At 37.3% G+C, this 17,042-nt stretch overlaps 1 protein-coding gene across 1 annotated transcript; it reads left to right on the top strand.

Annotated features, from left to right (window-relative positions):
• The first annotated feature begins 619 nt into the window (after window positions 1-619).
• On the top strand, window positions 620-16,174 carry LOC132538069 (nipped-B-like protein B). Its single transcript, XM_060189563.1, has 5 exons — window positions 620-794; window positions 2,439-2,459; window positions 3,288-3,308; window positions 11,414-11,434; window positions 14,752-16,174. Exons 1-5 carry the CDS (start codon window positions 665-667, stop codon window positions 15,822-15,824), a joined length of 1,266 nt encoding a protein of 421 aa, XP_060045546.1. The 5' UTR covers window positions 620-664; the 3' UTR covers window positions 15,825-16,174.
• Window positions 16,175-17,042: the final 868 nt, after the last annotated feature.

Below are 17,042 nucleotides of genomic sequence, written 5' to 3'. Positions count from 1 at the left end.
AGTGCAAGGACCGGCTTAAGGATCCCGGTTCTAGACCCCAGCTCCCCACCTGCACCTGGGGAGTAGCTTCACAGGCAGTGAAGCAGGTCTGCAGGTGTCTATCTTTCTCTCCCCTTCTCTGTCTTCCCTTCCTCTCTCCATTTCACTCTGTCCTATCCAACAACAACGACATCAATAACAACAACAATAAAACAAGGGCAACAAAAGGGAATAAATAAATAAAATAAAAAGTAAGTTTAAAAAAATAAATAAATAATAAAAATAAACAAAAAAACTTAAAACATAGTTTAGAATCTTGCAATCTCTTAAGGTACATGGAAAGCTAAGGAAAAAGAATGAGCTTCTTCCTTATTAAAAAAAAAAAACAACTCATCTATAACATGTGTATAAACTATGTGACTTCTGAGCCATGCAAATACTTAAACATTTAAAGGATGCACCAAGGAATGAATTCCTCTTTAAAGAAGAGCTCCAAGGGTATTTTTCTTAGTTAATGGGGATTTCAATAGCAAAAAGACCCATACAGATATTCTAAAACTGAAGCTCACAGTCTAAAAGCTAAGAAGTATGGTCCTCTCCAGTCTTAAAACTATACTTTACATATCAAATAACAAACCACCTTACCAAGAATCATAAAGTCAAATTAGTAAATGCAGAAGTATTTATGTTTCTTGGGTGTTATTTTATAAGATCCTACCTCATTAGGAATATTTGTGGCAGAAGTGTGTTGCATATTTCATGGCTAAATATAATAATAAATGTTTCCATTTTAGCAAAAGTCACTCCACTTCAAAGTAAGTACAATATCTGATTTACAACTATACTGCTACAGTCCTTTGCTGCTGTCTCAGGAATTTATTGCTGTCACATTCCAGTGGATTAGAAACCAAGAATTTTACTATTATTAACAATTATTTGAAGTTAAGCTAAAATCATTTATGGGAATAGTAAACTGAGATATGTACAATGATTTAGTCAAGTCAACTAACCTGCCCCTAATAGGTGATTTTCTTACTAGGGGGTAAAAATTAGTTAAAATTCAGAAGGAAAATAAGAGGAAGAATGGGCCTTTTTTTTAATGTTTTGACAAATATTCTAAGTCTTACACTTAAAATCCAAAAATTTAGATTGGAGTCTAAACAATTAAAGAGGGTAAAACAATGGACTGTATTTATGTTATCTAATATGTCAAAATTAATACAATATCAATTATAATTATTATTAAATAATATAAGAAATAAATTTTAAAAGTTAAATAGATGAGGTGGAAAAACAAATATAGTATACAAAAGAATAAAAGTGAAGAGTGCATTTTAGTGAATTGAAAGAACAACTAGAAATAACTGACTCCATTGTAATAATAGAAGAAGCTGTTCGGCATCTATTCAGTGCTTCAGGTAGGATGGTTATTTAAATAATACTGGTTTTTCCACTCTGTGAGCATGGGATAGCTCTCCATTTCCTTGTGTCATCCTTTCTAGCTCATTGCTTGCAAATAGAAATGTCAGGGGGCCAGGGAATAGTTCACAAGGTAAATTATACACTTCTCAATAAGCAAGGATCTGGGTGGCTCCTAGGAGCAGCACATGTGGCACCAGGAACAGACTCCATGAACCGTGAACAGTTGTGTGGTGTCTCTCCTCTTTTACTCTCTGACGGAAACTGAAAGGTAAACAAGAAAAGTCCATCAGGCATAAGGCCCAAATGGCAGGAAGGAAAGAAGGAAGGAAGGAAAGAAGGAAGGAAGGAAGGAAGGAAGGAAGGAAGGAAGGAAGGAAGGAAGGAAGGAAGGAAGGAAGGAAGGAAAAGAAAGGAAGGAAGAGGGGGGAATAAAGGGGGAAACAGATTTTTGTGTGTTAATCTTGTAAGCTGCCATTTTACTGTGTTGGTTTATTGTTTCTAGTACTTATTTAGTAAAAAAAAAAAAAAAAAACTTTAGGTTTTCTATGTATGGTATCATGTCATCTAAAAAGAAGTAATCTTTTTTTTTTTTTTTTTTTTTACTTATTTTTCAATTTGGATGCCTTTTCTTTCTACATCTGACCCCACTGCTCTGGCTAAGACTTCCAGAACTATGTGGAATAATAGTGGTGAGAGTAGGCATTATTATCTTGTACATGGAGTTAGTTGTAGGTTTTACATTTATAACCTTCCTTATTTGAGGTAAGTTTGTTCTATCCCCATTTTGTTAATACTATTTATCATAAAGAGATGTTGAATACTGAATCCTGCCAAGGCTTCTCTCTGCATCTTTTGATATGATCACATGACTTATCATTCTTTTCATTTATTAATTGTTCTCAATATTACTATTCCTGCATCTTATAGGCATTATTAGTTTATTGCTGTATCTTGCTCAATTCCAAAAATTATATGAACATACAAGAAAAAATTATCTGCAAGAAATTTAATCTTCATTTATTTCTCTTTTATTGTAGAAAAAAATGAAAGAGTCAAAGGTAAGTTCCTTTTCCCTGTGTCTGCTCCAAATTCATTTCACTCTGGCTGTGTGTGTTGTTATTGTGTCTACTTGCTTCTCTGTTCAACTTTACTAAAACTAATGTCATTGCATCTCCTACTACCTTTTCTCTGCCATACACTAATTATTAGCAATTTTTTTTATTTAAAACCTTAAACAGACTGCAAATCTATGTGATTCTTTAATAGACCTTTATAGCCACTATGGAAGTTTTTGCACTCCAAGAAAATTAAAAAACTCAAGGAAGCATAAAAGTGCTTTCAGACACTTACCACAGGGAGATGAAAAATTGCAGCCATCTGTCAATAACTGTACTGTTAACCATTAAGCACGCAATAAAATGACTTTAAGAATTAAAAACAAAAGGCATATTAGCACAATCTCTAAATTAATGTACTCATTTATTTTTTTTTCATTTATATCTAGAACTTCTAAGAGACCCACCCTTATTCTTTTCTATTCCTCAAAATAAGAAGTTTCTGGAGGAATAATTGCAAGCTTTTGTTATTAATCTGGTGACTATCTAGTATTTTTAGTTGTGTGTTCCCCTTCTCTCATTAGTGAGGACTTCTTCAGATTGCTGACAGTATTCTGAAACACTTACATGCACTGATTAACCAAGGACACATTTCTTGTAACAAGTAAAACCCACTTTCAAGAAAATAAGGTAGATGAAATCTATATGTAAAAGAGTCAACATTTGAGGAAACACTTATGAGAAACTAGGAAGAAAGCTTCCTATTAAGTTGCTCAATAATGTAAATTTAAAATGTCAGCAAGTAATCACTTGCTTGTGCTTATATTTCAGCAAAAGCTGCACCACCTGTAGGTGAGTACATAATTTTTATTTGTAACTACTCTTCAATGACCATTACAGTACATAAAATGCCTATTAATTTTGAAAGTTGTTTTTGTCAATTGGGCATAAATTAGGAATTTTATCTAGTTACTGGTCATTAATTTGACACTAAACCCCACAGATTTATAAAATGAATGAGCTGGGTACTTTGCCACCATATCAAGTATCCAAACATAAAATAATACTCTTGGGAAGATGGATAAGAAAACATGCAAAGGGGAGCCAGACCGTTGTGCACATGCTTAACCATATACAAGGACAGAGGTTCAAGTCACCAGACCACACCTGCAGGGGGAAAGCTTTGCAAATGGTGAAGCAGTGCTGCTGTTGTCTCTTTTTCCCTATCTTCTCCTCCCCTCTTGATTTTTCTTTCGCTATTCAATAGATAAATGTTTTTAAAAGGAGATAAGCAAAGAATGTAAGTAAACTTAAATTTCAATGAATTGAATTGAATTGAATTGAAGGAAATTAGCTGAAGTACTAATAGGAAATAGAAGGGGCCCAGCAGTGGTGCACCAGGTTTAGTGTACATATTACCATGCAGAAGGACCCAGGTTCCAGCCCCCACTCCTCACCTGCAGTGTGGTATTTCACAAACAGTGAAACAGGTCTGCAGGTGTCTATCTTTGCCCTCTCCCTCTCTATCTCCTCTCTCCTTCCTTCCCTTCCCCTCTCAATTTCTCTCTGCCCTATCATATCAAGTATAATGTGGCAGGGTGAGGCAGGGAGATAGAGAGAGAAATGGATCCATAGTGCCCTCACGAAGCCCTAGACATAACCCTGGAGGGAGAAAAAAAAAAGAAAAGAAGAAAGAAATTACTACAAAAGAAAGTATATAAATGTTACATCTAGTTCTTAAAAGTAAGTTAGAGGCCTCAATGATACATAAAACTGGGCAAAAGAATCAGTCAAGTTTATACTTCTTCCAGGATATCAGAATTGAATTAACTAAAAAGGATATTTTTAATGTAAAGAAAAGTAAAGTATAAAGATACATGCGGTAAAAAAAAAATTGGAGCTCTTTATATATTTTGGTGATTAGTTTCTTGTCTGATGTCTGGCATGTGAAGATCTTCTCCCATTCTGTGAGGGGTCTCTCTGTTTGTTTAATAGTTTCTTTGGATGTGCAGAAGCTTTTCAATTTTATGTAGTCCCATTGGTTTGTTTCTGCTTTGGTCTTCCTTGCAATTGGGTTTGATTCATCAAAGATGTCCTTGAGGTGTATGTGGGAAAGTGTTTTACCGATGTTTTCCTCTAAGTATTTGATTGTTTCTGGTCTGACATCTAGGTCTTTGATCCATTTGGAGTTGATTTTTGTTTCTGGTGAGATAAAGTGGTTCAATTCCATTCTTCTGCATGTTTCATCCCAGTTTTCCCAGCACCATTTATTGAAGAGAGCCTCCTTTTTCCATTTAATCCTTTGGGCCCCCTTATCAAAGATTAGATGCCCATAGGTGTTGGGATTTACTTCTGGGCTTTCAATTCTGTTCCACTGGTCTGTGTGCCTATTTTTGTTCCAGTACCATGCTGTTTTGATGATGATGGCTTTATAATATAGTTTAAGGTCTAGGAGTGTGATGCCTCCATTTCTGTTTCTTTTCCTTAAGATGGTTTTGGCAATTCTAGGTGTTTTCAGGTTCCAGATAAATGATTGTAGTGTTTGTTCTATTCTCTTAAAGAAGCCTGGTGGAACTTTGATGGGTATTGCATTAAATTTGTATATGGCTCTGGGGAGAATATTCATTTTGATGATATTTATTCTTCCAATCCATGAGCATGGGATATCTTTCCATTTCTTGGTATCAGTTTCTATCTCCTTGAGTAGCGACTCATAGTTTTCAGTATACAAGTCTTTCACTTCTTTGGTCAACTTTATTCCTAGGTATTTGATTGATTTTGCTGAAACAGTAAATGGGAGTGATTTCTGGATGTCTTCTTCTTCACATTTAGTGTTTGCATAAAGAAATGCCACTGATTTTTGTACATTGATTTTGTAGCCTGATACCTTGCTATATTGCCTAACAACTTCCAGTAATTTTCTACTGGATTCTTTAGGTCTTTCTATGTATACTATCATATCATCTGCAAATAGTGAGAGCTTGACTTCTTCCCTTCCAATCTGTATCCCTTTGATTTCTTTCTCTTGCCTGATTGCTATGGCAAGAACTTCCAATACTATGTTGAAGAGTAACGGTGACAGTGGACAGCCCTGTCTAGTCCCCGATCTGAGGGGGAATGCTTTCAGCTTCTCTCCATTGAGTATGATGTTGGCTGTAGGTTTGTTATATATAGACTCCACTATCTTGAGGAATTTCCCATCTATTCCCATTTTTTGTAGAGTTTTGAGCATGAATGGGTGTTGGATTTTGTCAAAGGCTTTCTCTGCATCTATTGAGATAATCATGTGGTTTTTGGCTTTGCTTTTATTCATGTGATGAATGACATTGATTGATTTACGGATGTTGAACCAGCCTTGCATTCCTGGGATGAATCCCACTTGGTCATGATGAACAATCTTTTTGATGTGTTGCTGTATCCGGTTGGCCAAGATCTTGTTTAATATTTTGGCATCTATGTTCATCAGAGATATTGGTCTGTAGTTTTCCTTTTTTGTTCTGTCCCTATCAGCTTTTGGTATCAGGGTGATGTTGGCTTCATAAAAGGTAGAAGGGAGTATTCCTGTTTCTTCAATCTTATGGAATAGCTTAAGAAGTATGGGTATTAACTGTTTCCTGAAAGTTTTGTAGAATTCATTTGTGAAGCCATCTGGTCCAGGACTTTTGTCGTTGGGGAGATTCTTAATAACGGTTTCAACAAAGTTAAAATTTTAGAATTTATTAATCTCTTACTATGGATAGAAAAAGAAAAAAATCAAACTTACGCTCGCAACCTAATTTATTCAACAGAATATTTTTAATTCATAAGAGAAAATCATTTAAAAATTGGTAAAGGGTCATATGAACTTAGATTTTGTGATAAATCAAAAATAAATGGATGAAAATTGTCAGATACATGACCTCTAGGAAAGCAGCCTTCAAAATTTCACAGCATAGATTATTAGTATAGCCTATGGATTACAAATCCTGTAGTGTTAGACTAATGTAAATGAATAAAAAAGGAGGAAATCACCATTTGACTAGAAACATGACAAACTGTATAGATAATGAACACTACCAACTCCAGAAATCAGTCAAGATCTAGAACATAATCTAACTCAGAAAGAAAAACATTCAAGGATATTTTATAAACAAACAAAAAAAACCTTAATTGTTCTTAGAATTTAATATTCTTTTGACTCCTATTGTAAAACTATGATAGGACATATGAGTTGACACGGCCTAATTAAGATTTGACCTTACTGATTATGCATAGTGAAATAAGCAAAGATACAAAAGACAACTACTGGATGGTTTCATTCATACTGTGGAATCTCAAGATCAGATACACATGGTCTTAGGCGGAAAAAGCAGAATCGAGAAACTGTAAGACTTATGAGAACTATGATATTTATCTTTGGAATATGGAGGGTGATACAGAAGATACAGAACAGAAGATACAGATACAGAAGATACAGATACAGAATGTTCCAGAAGATACAGAAGATACAGATACAGAATGTTCCTCAGGTGTAGCATGTTGTATGTTGTCCATCCTTCCTTCGGAGGATGGAACATTCTCTACCTTTGTTGATCCAAGTTGAGGGCAAGGTCCTATGGGGGCCCACAAAGGGGTCTATTGTGTTGTTCCTGATAGGAATGACCAGTAACAGTGGAGAAAGGGATTTAGTTGAGGTCTAGACCCATCATGTCTGTTTCTGAATCTCAGGACTCCCAGATTAGGGCCCCAACTGATGGAGTGACCTGATAGTGACTAAAGAGTCATCGTTAAAGTGGCCAGTCTCTTGCCCTTATTCAGCTTTTGTAGTCCTTGCTTTGATAAGGTTAGCTTTGGAGTGAGTGAGAGAACTGTAATAGGAAGTAGGTGAGGAGGGTATCTAAGTCTAAGTAGATACTATTTCATTATGAACTTGATACTGACTCACTGCAGACTATTGTTTACTTTTGCTTTCAGGTATATATTATGCCCTGATTAATGGATACATGTGAAAATATGCTCTATCTCACAGGACCTGGTCTATATCTAGGTTTTGGGACTTTGTTAGGAAGTGAACCTCCTGGAATTCAATTAGAGAATACTATGAAAGGAAAGGTCTCACCTGAGTAATGTTGGTGAAAGTTTGACATGCATGCCTGACATCTCTGGACACAGTCTAAAGTGAAGCATGCTGAGGTGATACTCGTTGCATTGATTAGGTTGGGATCAGCAGATGCAATATCATTTGGTGTGACTTGAGAGAAGCATGCAGGAAAGTGAGAAACACACTAGAGCTTCCAGGACTAGGGAAATATAGGCTCTATAGCGGAAGCGGGAGGTTCCTGCCATCTTAGGGTTTAAGAAGACAACAGATAGTTATTGCTATACTCACATCATTTGGCAATGGGGTTAACTTTGAAAAATCCCTTTGTTAGGATTTACTATATCATACCCAACATCACCATAATTTATGTCCTTTGACATTATTTTTATATAGCTGTGCCACCGGTTTTGAACCACTTTGTTGTTGTTGTTGTTCAGATAGAAAGACAGAAAGGGATGTCATAGTACTGGAGCTTCTTCTGTTACCATGGCACTCCCGTGCGGTGCTAGCACGCGAACCTGGACTGTAAATGGCAAGGATGTACCCTACCCAGTGAACTATCTCTCTAGACCTAGAAAACTTTTTATGTATTTCCTAAAAATGTTTAAGATATATTCTCAGGAACTTACAAGTACATTAACTATAGTCACTAAGTTGTACATTAATCCTCAGGGTTTTTTTTACTATTGCTGTAGTTATTGTTGTTCTTGGATAGGACAGAGAGAAATGGAGAGAGGAGGGGAAGACAGAGAGGAGGAGAGAAAGATAGACACCTGCAAGTCCTGCTTCAACACCTATGAAGCGACTCCCCTGCAGGTGGAGAGCCAGGGGCTCAAACCAGGATCCTTATGCCAGTCCTTGTGCTTTGCACCACCTGTGCTTAACCCACTGCACTACTGCCCGACTCCCAGTTCCTCAGGTTTTACTCTTCTTATCCCTTATACTCTTTGACCTGTTATTTTCCAATTTTCTCCTGGCCCTTGACAGTCCATTCTGTTTCTATAAAATATGTTTTCATTTATTCCTAAGGTATTACATACAACTGATAACACATAGCATTCATCTTTCTTAATGGTTAATTTTACTTACATGATGTCCTTCAGTTTCATTCATTTTGTTGTAATGTTGCATAAGGCAAGATTTTCCCTTTATTTTTTCAATCAAGGAGTAACATTGTAGCTTATGCATATGTGTGTAGCATTTCCTTTGTGCATACATTTGTAGATAGACATTTCTTACCTGAATTGGCATTTATCAAGCTCTGAAAGCTTCGCAAAATACATGAGTACTAGGAGAAATAAAGAATGCGTATATATGGCATGTTTGTCTTACTAATGTAAATATGACACAGATGCACTTAATAAATGAATATCTGAACTATATAGAAACCTCAACTAAATAGAGAATCTTCAGAAAATGGCATGCATAAAATTAAGATTCTAGGTAAATTTACTCACTTGGAAGGGATGCTATGGCGGGGAAATCACAGCAAATGCACTTCTTCCTCCTTCCCAGTATCTGCAGTGACCATCTGATATATTTCATAGGTGATCATCTTGTCAAAAACTACATCAAAAGAGTAATGCTTCTAAATTGTTCTTTATAAGATTCTCCAGTAGAGGAGGCTGGTGGTAGTACACTCAGTAAAATGCATACATTACCATGCACAAGGGCCCAGGTTCAAGTCCCTGATCCCTACCTATGGGATCAAGAGTGGTAGATCAGTGCTGCAGGTGTCTGTCTGTCTCCTCCTTGTATATCAATTTCAATCTCTCTACTAAAAAGGAAAAAAAAAGAAAGGGGGATAGAGAGAGAAAGAGAGAGAGAGAGAGAGAGAGAACAAAAGAAGAGAGGAGAATTACCTCCAGAAGCAGTGGATTCATCAGGTAGGCACTGAACCCTGAACCCCAACAATAACCCTGGCAAAATAAATAAATAAATAAATAAATAAATAAATAAATAAGATTCTCCAGTAGAAAATTTATGAGGGTTAGGGGAAAGATATGTCTCCATAACTGCCTAATTAAGCATATTTTTACTTCTTATTTCAGCAATAACTACACCACTTCCTCGTAAGTAATGTTATCATATTTGCAATTATTCTCTGTAAATTATTACAGTGTACATAAAATTGTTGCTGACTTAGTTGGTTGTTGCCTTCCTTGGAGAATAAGTTAACAGTTTTGTTAAATTTTTGAATAGTAAACTGCACTTAATTGTAGAAAGAGTAATCTGGGGGTTAAGCGCATGTGGCGCAAAGCACAAGGACCGGCGTGAGGATCCTGGTTCCAGCCTCTGGCTCCCCACCTGCAAAGGGGTCACTTCAAAGGTGGTGAAACAGGTCTGCAGGTGTCTATCTTTCTCTCCCCCTCTCTGTCTTCCCCTCCTCTCTCCATTTCTCCCTGTCCCATCCAACTACAATGGCATCAACAACAGTAATAACTACAACAACAGTAAAAACAACCAGGGCAACAAAAAGGAAATAAATAAATATTTTAAAAAGAGAAAGAATAATCTGTAAAGAATATTATCACTCCAAGTCAAGTAACTAAGCAGTAACATATAATATTTTTATTTGGGAAGGAAAAAATACTAAAGTTATAGGTTAGTAAGCTAAATCAGATGAGATTAGGAACTAACTTGATAAATAACAAGAACGTATACTCAGCACATGAAGATGCACTTGGCATCTGTGTGACACACAGATGTCATGAACAGGAGCCAGTGCCAGACTAGAAGAAAACCCAGACATTAACAGATTGACAGGATATGATTAGAGACATGTGAGATCTTTTTAAAATATGTTAAGTGAAAAGGGAAACCACAGGAAATAAGATAATCTGGATAAGGAAATAAGGAAGAGAGACAGGGAGGGACAAGGTTTTTAAAAGTCAAACTGTGGTGAAGCAGCACAACACACCTTGATGTTCTCATCATTGCCCAGCAACAAACTTTCATCTGTAGCTCAGGCTTGTTATTGACCTTCCTGGCCCCATTCATTCCTGGGATTTTGTAACTTCTTCTCTTTCAGTTCTTCATTCCTCTCTCTCTCCCAATCCAGTTAAAATACAGACTTACAAGACAACCATTTACAAAGCAATTTTGAAATCCCCTGGCCCACTCTGCCCAAAACATCAGCTTAGTAAGAAATCCTGGATCATCTCCACTCTAGCTGAGTTCGCGCCTACACTGGATGCTCCAGCTGTGCAGACACCTGCCTCAAATGACGGGTGGCTGCCAACTTTAGGTGGATACTCAAAACTGGTCACTATAACTCTTCTTCCCCTCAGCTTCTTCTCCCATTCTCCACAGACACTATTAGAAATCTTCATGACGCAAACAAATGTGTAAATTCTCTCCACATGAAGGAAGTGTGTAGCAGGAAGTTCCTTCCTTATTCTTCCAGGGCCATCAACACTGCCAGATCACTTGAGAAAAATTAGTATGGCTGGCTTAGTGCTCTGCACTTGACATGTTTTTTTAAAATTCTTTTTGGAGAAGTCGGGTGGTAGCCAGCAGGTTAAGCACATGTGGCACGAAGTGCAAGGACCAGCATAGCAATCTGGGTTAGAGTCCTTAGCTCCTCTCCTGCAAGGGAGTTACTTCACAGGCAGTGAAGCAAGTTTGGAGGTGTCTATCTTTCTCTCTCCTTCTCTGTCTTCCCCTCTTCTCTCCATTTCTCTCTGTTCTGTCCAACAACAACAACAACATCAGTAGCAATAACAATAATAACTATAACAACAATAAAAAAAGGGAAACTAAAGGGAAAATAAATAAAATTTTTAAAAAATCTTTCTGGAAGAAAATAGAAGGGAATTGTATATTGTACCAAAATAAAATCTATTTTGTCTGTAATATAATATTTTTTCATTTTTAGGACCAACTTCAATACTTGCAAGTAAGTTTCTTTGCTATTCTCAATTATAGCATATGTTAGTGTTCTACAGAATCCAGAAAACATTTTACAAAATGCCTGTTTTCAATCCAAGCTTTCTATGTCCATTAAGACTCACATACCTAACTTTTTTTTTCATCTAACTCAGAAGTCCCACCGGATCATTGATGAACCTTTGATAAACAAAGTGTTTAAGTCACTAACTGAAAGAATAAAAAAATAAGAGACCTCCTGATATTTAATATATATTTAAACTAAATATAGTTTCAGTAGTCTAGGAGGTGTCACAATGGATAAAGCATTGGACTCTCAAGCATGAGGTCTTCAGTTCCATCCCCATCAGCACATGCACCAGAGTGATGTCTGGTTCTTTCCATCTCTTTCTCTTCCTATCCCTCTCACTAATAAATTTTAAAAAGTATTTAATTCCAAATATATTTTAAAAGAAAGGTTAAAATAACTTGAAAGTGAGATAATTTTAAAAATTGGTAAATTTAGGAAAGTTTGGTTAAAGGTAAAACAACTGTTAAACTCCTCTCTGGGTTTCAATTCCCAACAAGATAGTAAGAAAAGGGAAGTGGTTGTTGGGAGCTAATCTCCTTCCCAGTCCTCTTAAATTCTGTTTGGACTAGTACTAAAAACCCTTTGCATGTGTAATGAAGAACTTGATAACCCTGGGATGATTAAAAAAAAAATTACCAGAGATGGAAGATAACTGACTATGTAGGATACATGCCTTGCCATGCGTGTAGCCCAAGTTTAAGCTGCGGTGCCACATGGGAGTTCCACGGATGATGCAGTGCTGTCCATGCTCTCTCCCTCTCCCTCTCCCTCAACCTCTCCCTCTCCCTCTCCCTCAACCTCTCCCTCTCCCTCTCCCTCTCCCTCTCCCTCTCCCTCTCCCTCTCCCTTCCCTCTCCCTCTCCCTCTCCCTTCCCTCTCCCTCTCCCTCAACCTCTCCCTCTCCCTCTCCCTTCCCTCTCCCTTCCCTCTCCCTCTCCCTCAACCTCTCCCTCTCCTTCTCCCTCTTTACCCCTTTCTCAATGGACATATATAATGTAAATAAATATATAATGATCAATTATTTATTAAGAAAAAATAGTGTTCATTTTAAATAATACTATTCAGAGATTTAAGCAAGAACACGGAGGTAGCAGAGAATAAAATACAATAAATTAGACAGATATGGCGGGGAAAAGTAAGTAAAGAAGGAAGATGTTCAGTAATTGTACTTATCATGGAATAATGAGAAAGAGTACCTATGCGTCAACAATAAACCATTGCTCTCCCAATAAAATGGTAATAAAAATTATAATAATTTTAGAAAGAGACAAGGGGACAAAAAAATTAAGAGTAAATACCAATCTTCTGATAATTTTCAATTCTGGACTGTAGAAAGAAGTGAAAATCTGAAATGGACTTTATATTCTCAACTATCCCCAATATCTTGAATCCAAATTGAGGTTCCTGAATTCAAAAAACAAAAAGAAAACCCTTAAAGAAGTAATCCTGAAAATATTTCATTTTAACTAAGGATTTTATATTATTAAGAAAATAATGTTTATATTTTACATACTTACTGGATAGAGACAGTTAGAAACTGAGATGGGAGGAGGAAATAGAGAAGGAGAGAGAGAGACAGGCACCTTTAGCACGGCTCCATTGCTCACGAAGTTTCCCTCAGCAGGTGGAGCCCAGGGACTTGAACCTGGATGCTTGCACATGACTACACATGCACTCAGTCAGGCACACCACCTTAAGAAAACAATTAATGAAGATTATCTCCAAAACATATGTCATGAAGTATTCTGCCAATGTTATTTTATGTGCATTTGCTAGTTTCTGGCCTAATGTCCTTGTCTTTGATCCACTTTGAGTGACTTTTGTCATGGTGATATAAGGTGGTTCAATTTAATTCATTTCATGTTTCAACCCAAGTTTCCATACACCACTTATTGAAGAGACTCTCCTTTCTCCATTTAATGCATTAAGGCCCCTTCTCAAAATTAGGTGTCCATTGGTGTGGAGGGTTATTTCTGGATTTTCAGTTCTATTCCAGTGGTCTATGTGTCTGTTGTGGTTCCAGTAACGGGTGACTTTGATTACAGTAGTCTTATAGTGTAGTTTGCAATTCCTCTCTTGGGGATTTACCCAAGTGAACAAAAACATTTATTCAAAAAGATATGTGTGTGTGTGTGTGTGTGTGTGTGTGTGTGTGTGTGTGTGTGTGTGTGTGTGTGTGTTATAGCAGCAAAATTCATAATAGCCAAAATTTGGAAGCAACCCAGATGTTCAGTCATAGATGAGTGACTAAGAATGTTGTTTTAGATAGAACCTCAACTGGAATTGGCATACTGCACCAAAGTAAAAGACTCTGGGGTGGGTGGGGGGGTCCAAAAAGGTCCAATAATGATGACAGAGGACCTAATGGGGGTTGTATTGTTCTATGGAAAGCTGGGAAATGGTGTGCATGTACAAACTATTGTGTTTACTGTTGAATGTAAAACATTAATTCCCCAATAAAGAAAAAAAAAAGAATGTTGTTTTATATACAATGAGATACTACTCAAGTAGGGAAATATGGGTTTCAATAAAATAAGAAATCATGTTCCTATTTTCTCTACTTATATATTTATTTTAGTTTACCATGTAAAATATAGCAACAAATATTCTTATTACTATCATAGGTATTACCAAATCAACATTTTCTATCTTAAGTATGCTCCTATGGCTAAGTCAGTTTCAAAGCAGACTCTCTGAAAACCTGTGAACAGCTAAGGGAAGTTCTGACTTCATTGTCTCTAGAATTAATGTTTTTCTTTTTTAATTTTCCTTATCACTCAGAGAGATAGGGATGGCTTAGTGAGTCAAAAGATAGTGTGCTAATATAATTTGTCTCATAAAACATTTTCCTTTTCTATCTATATCTGTATTTAAATCATGCACTCTAGTCATGCCTAATAAAATTATAGAGAGAATATTTATTTAACATATGACATACCTTTTTTTTTGGCTCCAAGGTTATCTCTGGGGCTCAGTGCTAGCACTATGAATCCATTGCTCCCGGCTGTCATCTTTTTTCTGTTCCATTGGATAGGACAGAAAGAAATGAGAAATTGAGAGGGGGGAGGGAGTTGGGGGGGAGAGAAAGGCACCTGAAGACCTGCTTCACTGCCTTTGAAACTGCAGGTGGGGAGCCAGGGCTTGATCTGGGATCCTTGCATGAGTCCTTGCTCTTTGTACTACCTGTGCTTAACCCAGTGTGCCACTGCCCAAGCCCCATGACTTATGCATCATTATTAAATGTTTTATCTTTTCAGGTAACAAGAAAGAAAGTTCAAAACCAGAGACAAAAAGTGGCACTACAGAAACAAGGAAAACTACCCCAAAACAGAATCTTCACTTGAGACTTCAGGCAGTCCCATCACAAAATAGCAAATGCGGCCAGAAATACGAGCATAAGGGAGGAAGAAGTCATCCTGAGGAAATATATGAGAAGGCACAAAACCAGGAAACGGGACTGAAAGCTGATGAGAACATTTTTACTGAGAAAATTCAGAATAACGAAGAGAGGAGAGAGGAAAAAGGCAAACAGAAAATTACTAAGAAGGAACTGGACAGAGAAAATGAAACACAAGGGAACCAATTAAAGAAAAGAGAGAGTGAAAAAGATAAAGGTGAGAAAAGAGTACAAAGGGTAAGCCTGAAAATAGAAGAACATGGGAAGGAAGACAATGACAAAAAGAGTGATAAAAATGAGGGTGCTGACATAGAGGAGAACAAATACAAGGGGAAGGAAAATGACCAAAAGGAGGGTACGTTCAAGAAAAGAGATGAGGAAAAGGACTCAAATGTAAAGAACAAGGATGTGAAGGGAGGTAAGGACAAGACTAAGAACCAGTTCAAAAATGAAAGCAAGACAGAGGTTCAGGACAAGAAGGGAGACGAGGACAAGGCAGAGAACCTGGGCCAAAAGGGAAGTGAGGACAAGAGTGAGGGCCAAGTTAAGGGGGGAAATGAGAACAAGACAGTGAACTGGGACAGGCAAGATGTGGACAAGGAAGGTGACCAAGAAAACAAAGGAGATGAGGGCAAAACAAATGACCAGGATCATAGGGGGGATGAGAGCAAGATAAAGGACCAGGACCAGACAAGAAATGAAGACAACACTGAGAACCAGGACAAGAAGGAAGATGAAAACAAGGCAGGGGACCAGAACAAGAAGGTAGATGAGAACAAAAAAGGTAACAAGGATATTGAAGGGGATCCAATGGGGCAAAAGAGTGAAATAAAAGGGAGTGTAAAGGAAAAGAAGGAGAAGGACACAGACCAAAAAGATGATGCTGGGAAGAAAATGGGCAGTAAAAGAAAGTTCACATTTAGAAAGAAATAGTGCCACATTTTTAGACACACCAAAGCAGAAGTGAATAATTTCACCCTAGTGAGTGAACTCCATACCTAGCCTGCAACCTTCTATGGTGTATGAAAATGATAGTCTCCCAACACATTCTTTTTAGTCACAATGGGTCTGCTCCTGTGCATGGAATATGACAACAGAGCCTTGAGAAATGTTGTCTTTTTACATCCGCCTCAAACTTCAACTTTCAAATTGAGTTTTCCTATGTATATATTCATAATATATCATTTTTAGGAGAAGACTTTTTTTTCTGCAATAAAGCTCTACATTAAAGAAATGTAGAGTGTCCTTAGTGGTTGGTTTTATTTGTTGACATGACTGACTTAGGATGCCCTGATTAAAAAATCGTTTCTCTGGGAAGAAAAAGAAATATAGAGTTGTCTTCCTCAGAGAAGATTACACTTTCGGGAGTCGGGCGGTAGCGCAGCAGATTAAGCACAAGTGGGGGAATGTGCAAGGACCAGCATGAGGATCCAGCCCCCCAGGTCCCCACCTGCAGGGGAGTCACTTCACAGGTGATGAAGTAGGTGTGCAGGTGTCTTTCTCTCCCTCTCTCTAACTTCCTCTCCTCTCTCCATTTCTCTCTGTCCTATCCGACAACAACAACAACAATAATAACTACAACAATAAAACAAGGGCAACAAATGGGAATAAACAAATAAATATTTATTTTAAAGTATAGTACTTTCCTGTCTAGTCAAAGAGCTATTTATTTAATGCATACTAGGTGCAATACCTATAGAAGAATCCAAAAATATTTTCATCAGGAAGATGAAAACAGATGAAACAGTAAAGGAATGTTAAATAATGTGAAACTTAGAATAGACGTGGTCTGTTTTAGCAAAGTCAAGGATGTCAGGTGGGGGTGAGGGGAAGTGGTTCAATGACTGTTGAGGCCCCAGGGCATGATGGTAGAAGACCAGTTGATGGTGGGAGTTACCGTGTTATGATAATTGTCTTATAAAATCAATACTTCCCTAATAAAACTTTTTAAAATTTACGTATTTTTATTAGATAAAGACAGAAATTGAGGAGAACAGGAGATAGAGATAGAGTCAGAGAGACACCTGAAGCACTGCTTCACCACTCGTGAAGCTTTCCCCTTGTAGGTGGGGACCAGGGGCTTAAACCCGGGTCCTTGCGCACTGCAGTGTGTGCACTTAACCAGGTGTATCACTGCCTGGCCCCCCTAAT

Source organism: Erinaceus europaeus, chromosome 4 (genome assembly GCF_950295315.1).
Source record: "Erinaceus europaeus chromosome 4, mEriEur2.1, whole genome shotgun sequence".
NCBI classification, from domain to species: domain Eukaryota; kingdom Metazoa; phylum Chordata; class Mammalia; order Eulipotyphla; family Erinaceidae; genus Erinaceus; species Erinaceus europaeus.
This window is presented reverse-complemented; position numbering and strand designations above follow the sequence as displayed.

Bases quoted from the DNA above. Each gene is read 5' to 3' on its own strand.
- LOC132538069 (XM_060189563.1), top strand. From the start codon at position 665: ATGTTTCTTGGGTGTTATTTTATAAGATCCTACCTCATTAGGAATATT. The intron at 795-2,438 runs GTAAGTACAATA...CTTTTATTGTAG, and splicing joins AAAAGTCACTCCACTTCAAA to AAAAAAATGAAAGAGTCAAA. The intron at 11,435-14,751 runs GTAAGTTTCTTT...TTATCTTTTCAG, and splicing joins ACCAACTTCAATACTTGCAA to GTAACAAGAAAGAAAGTTCA.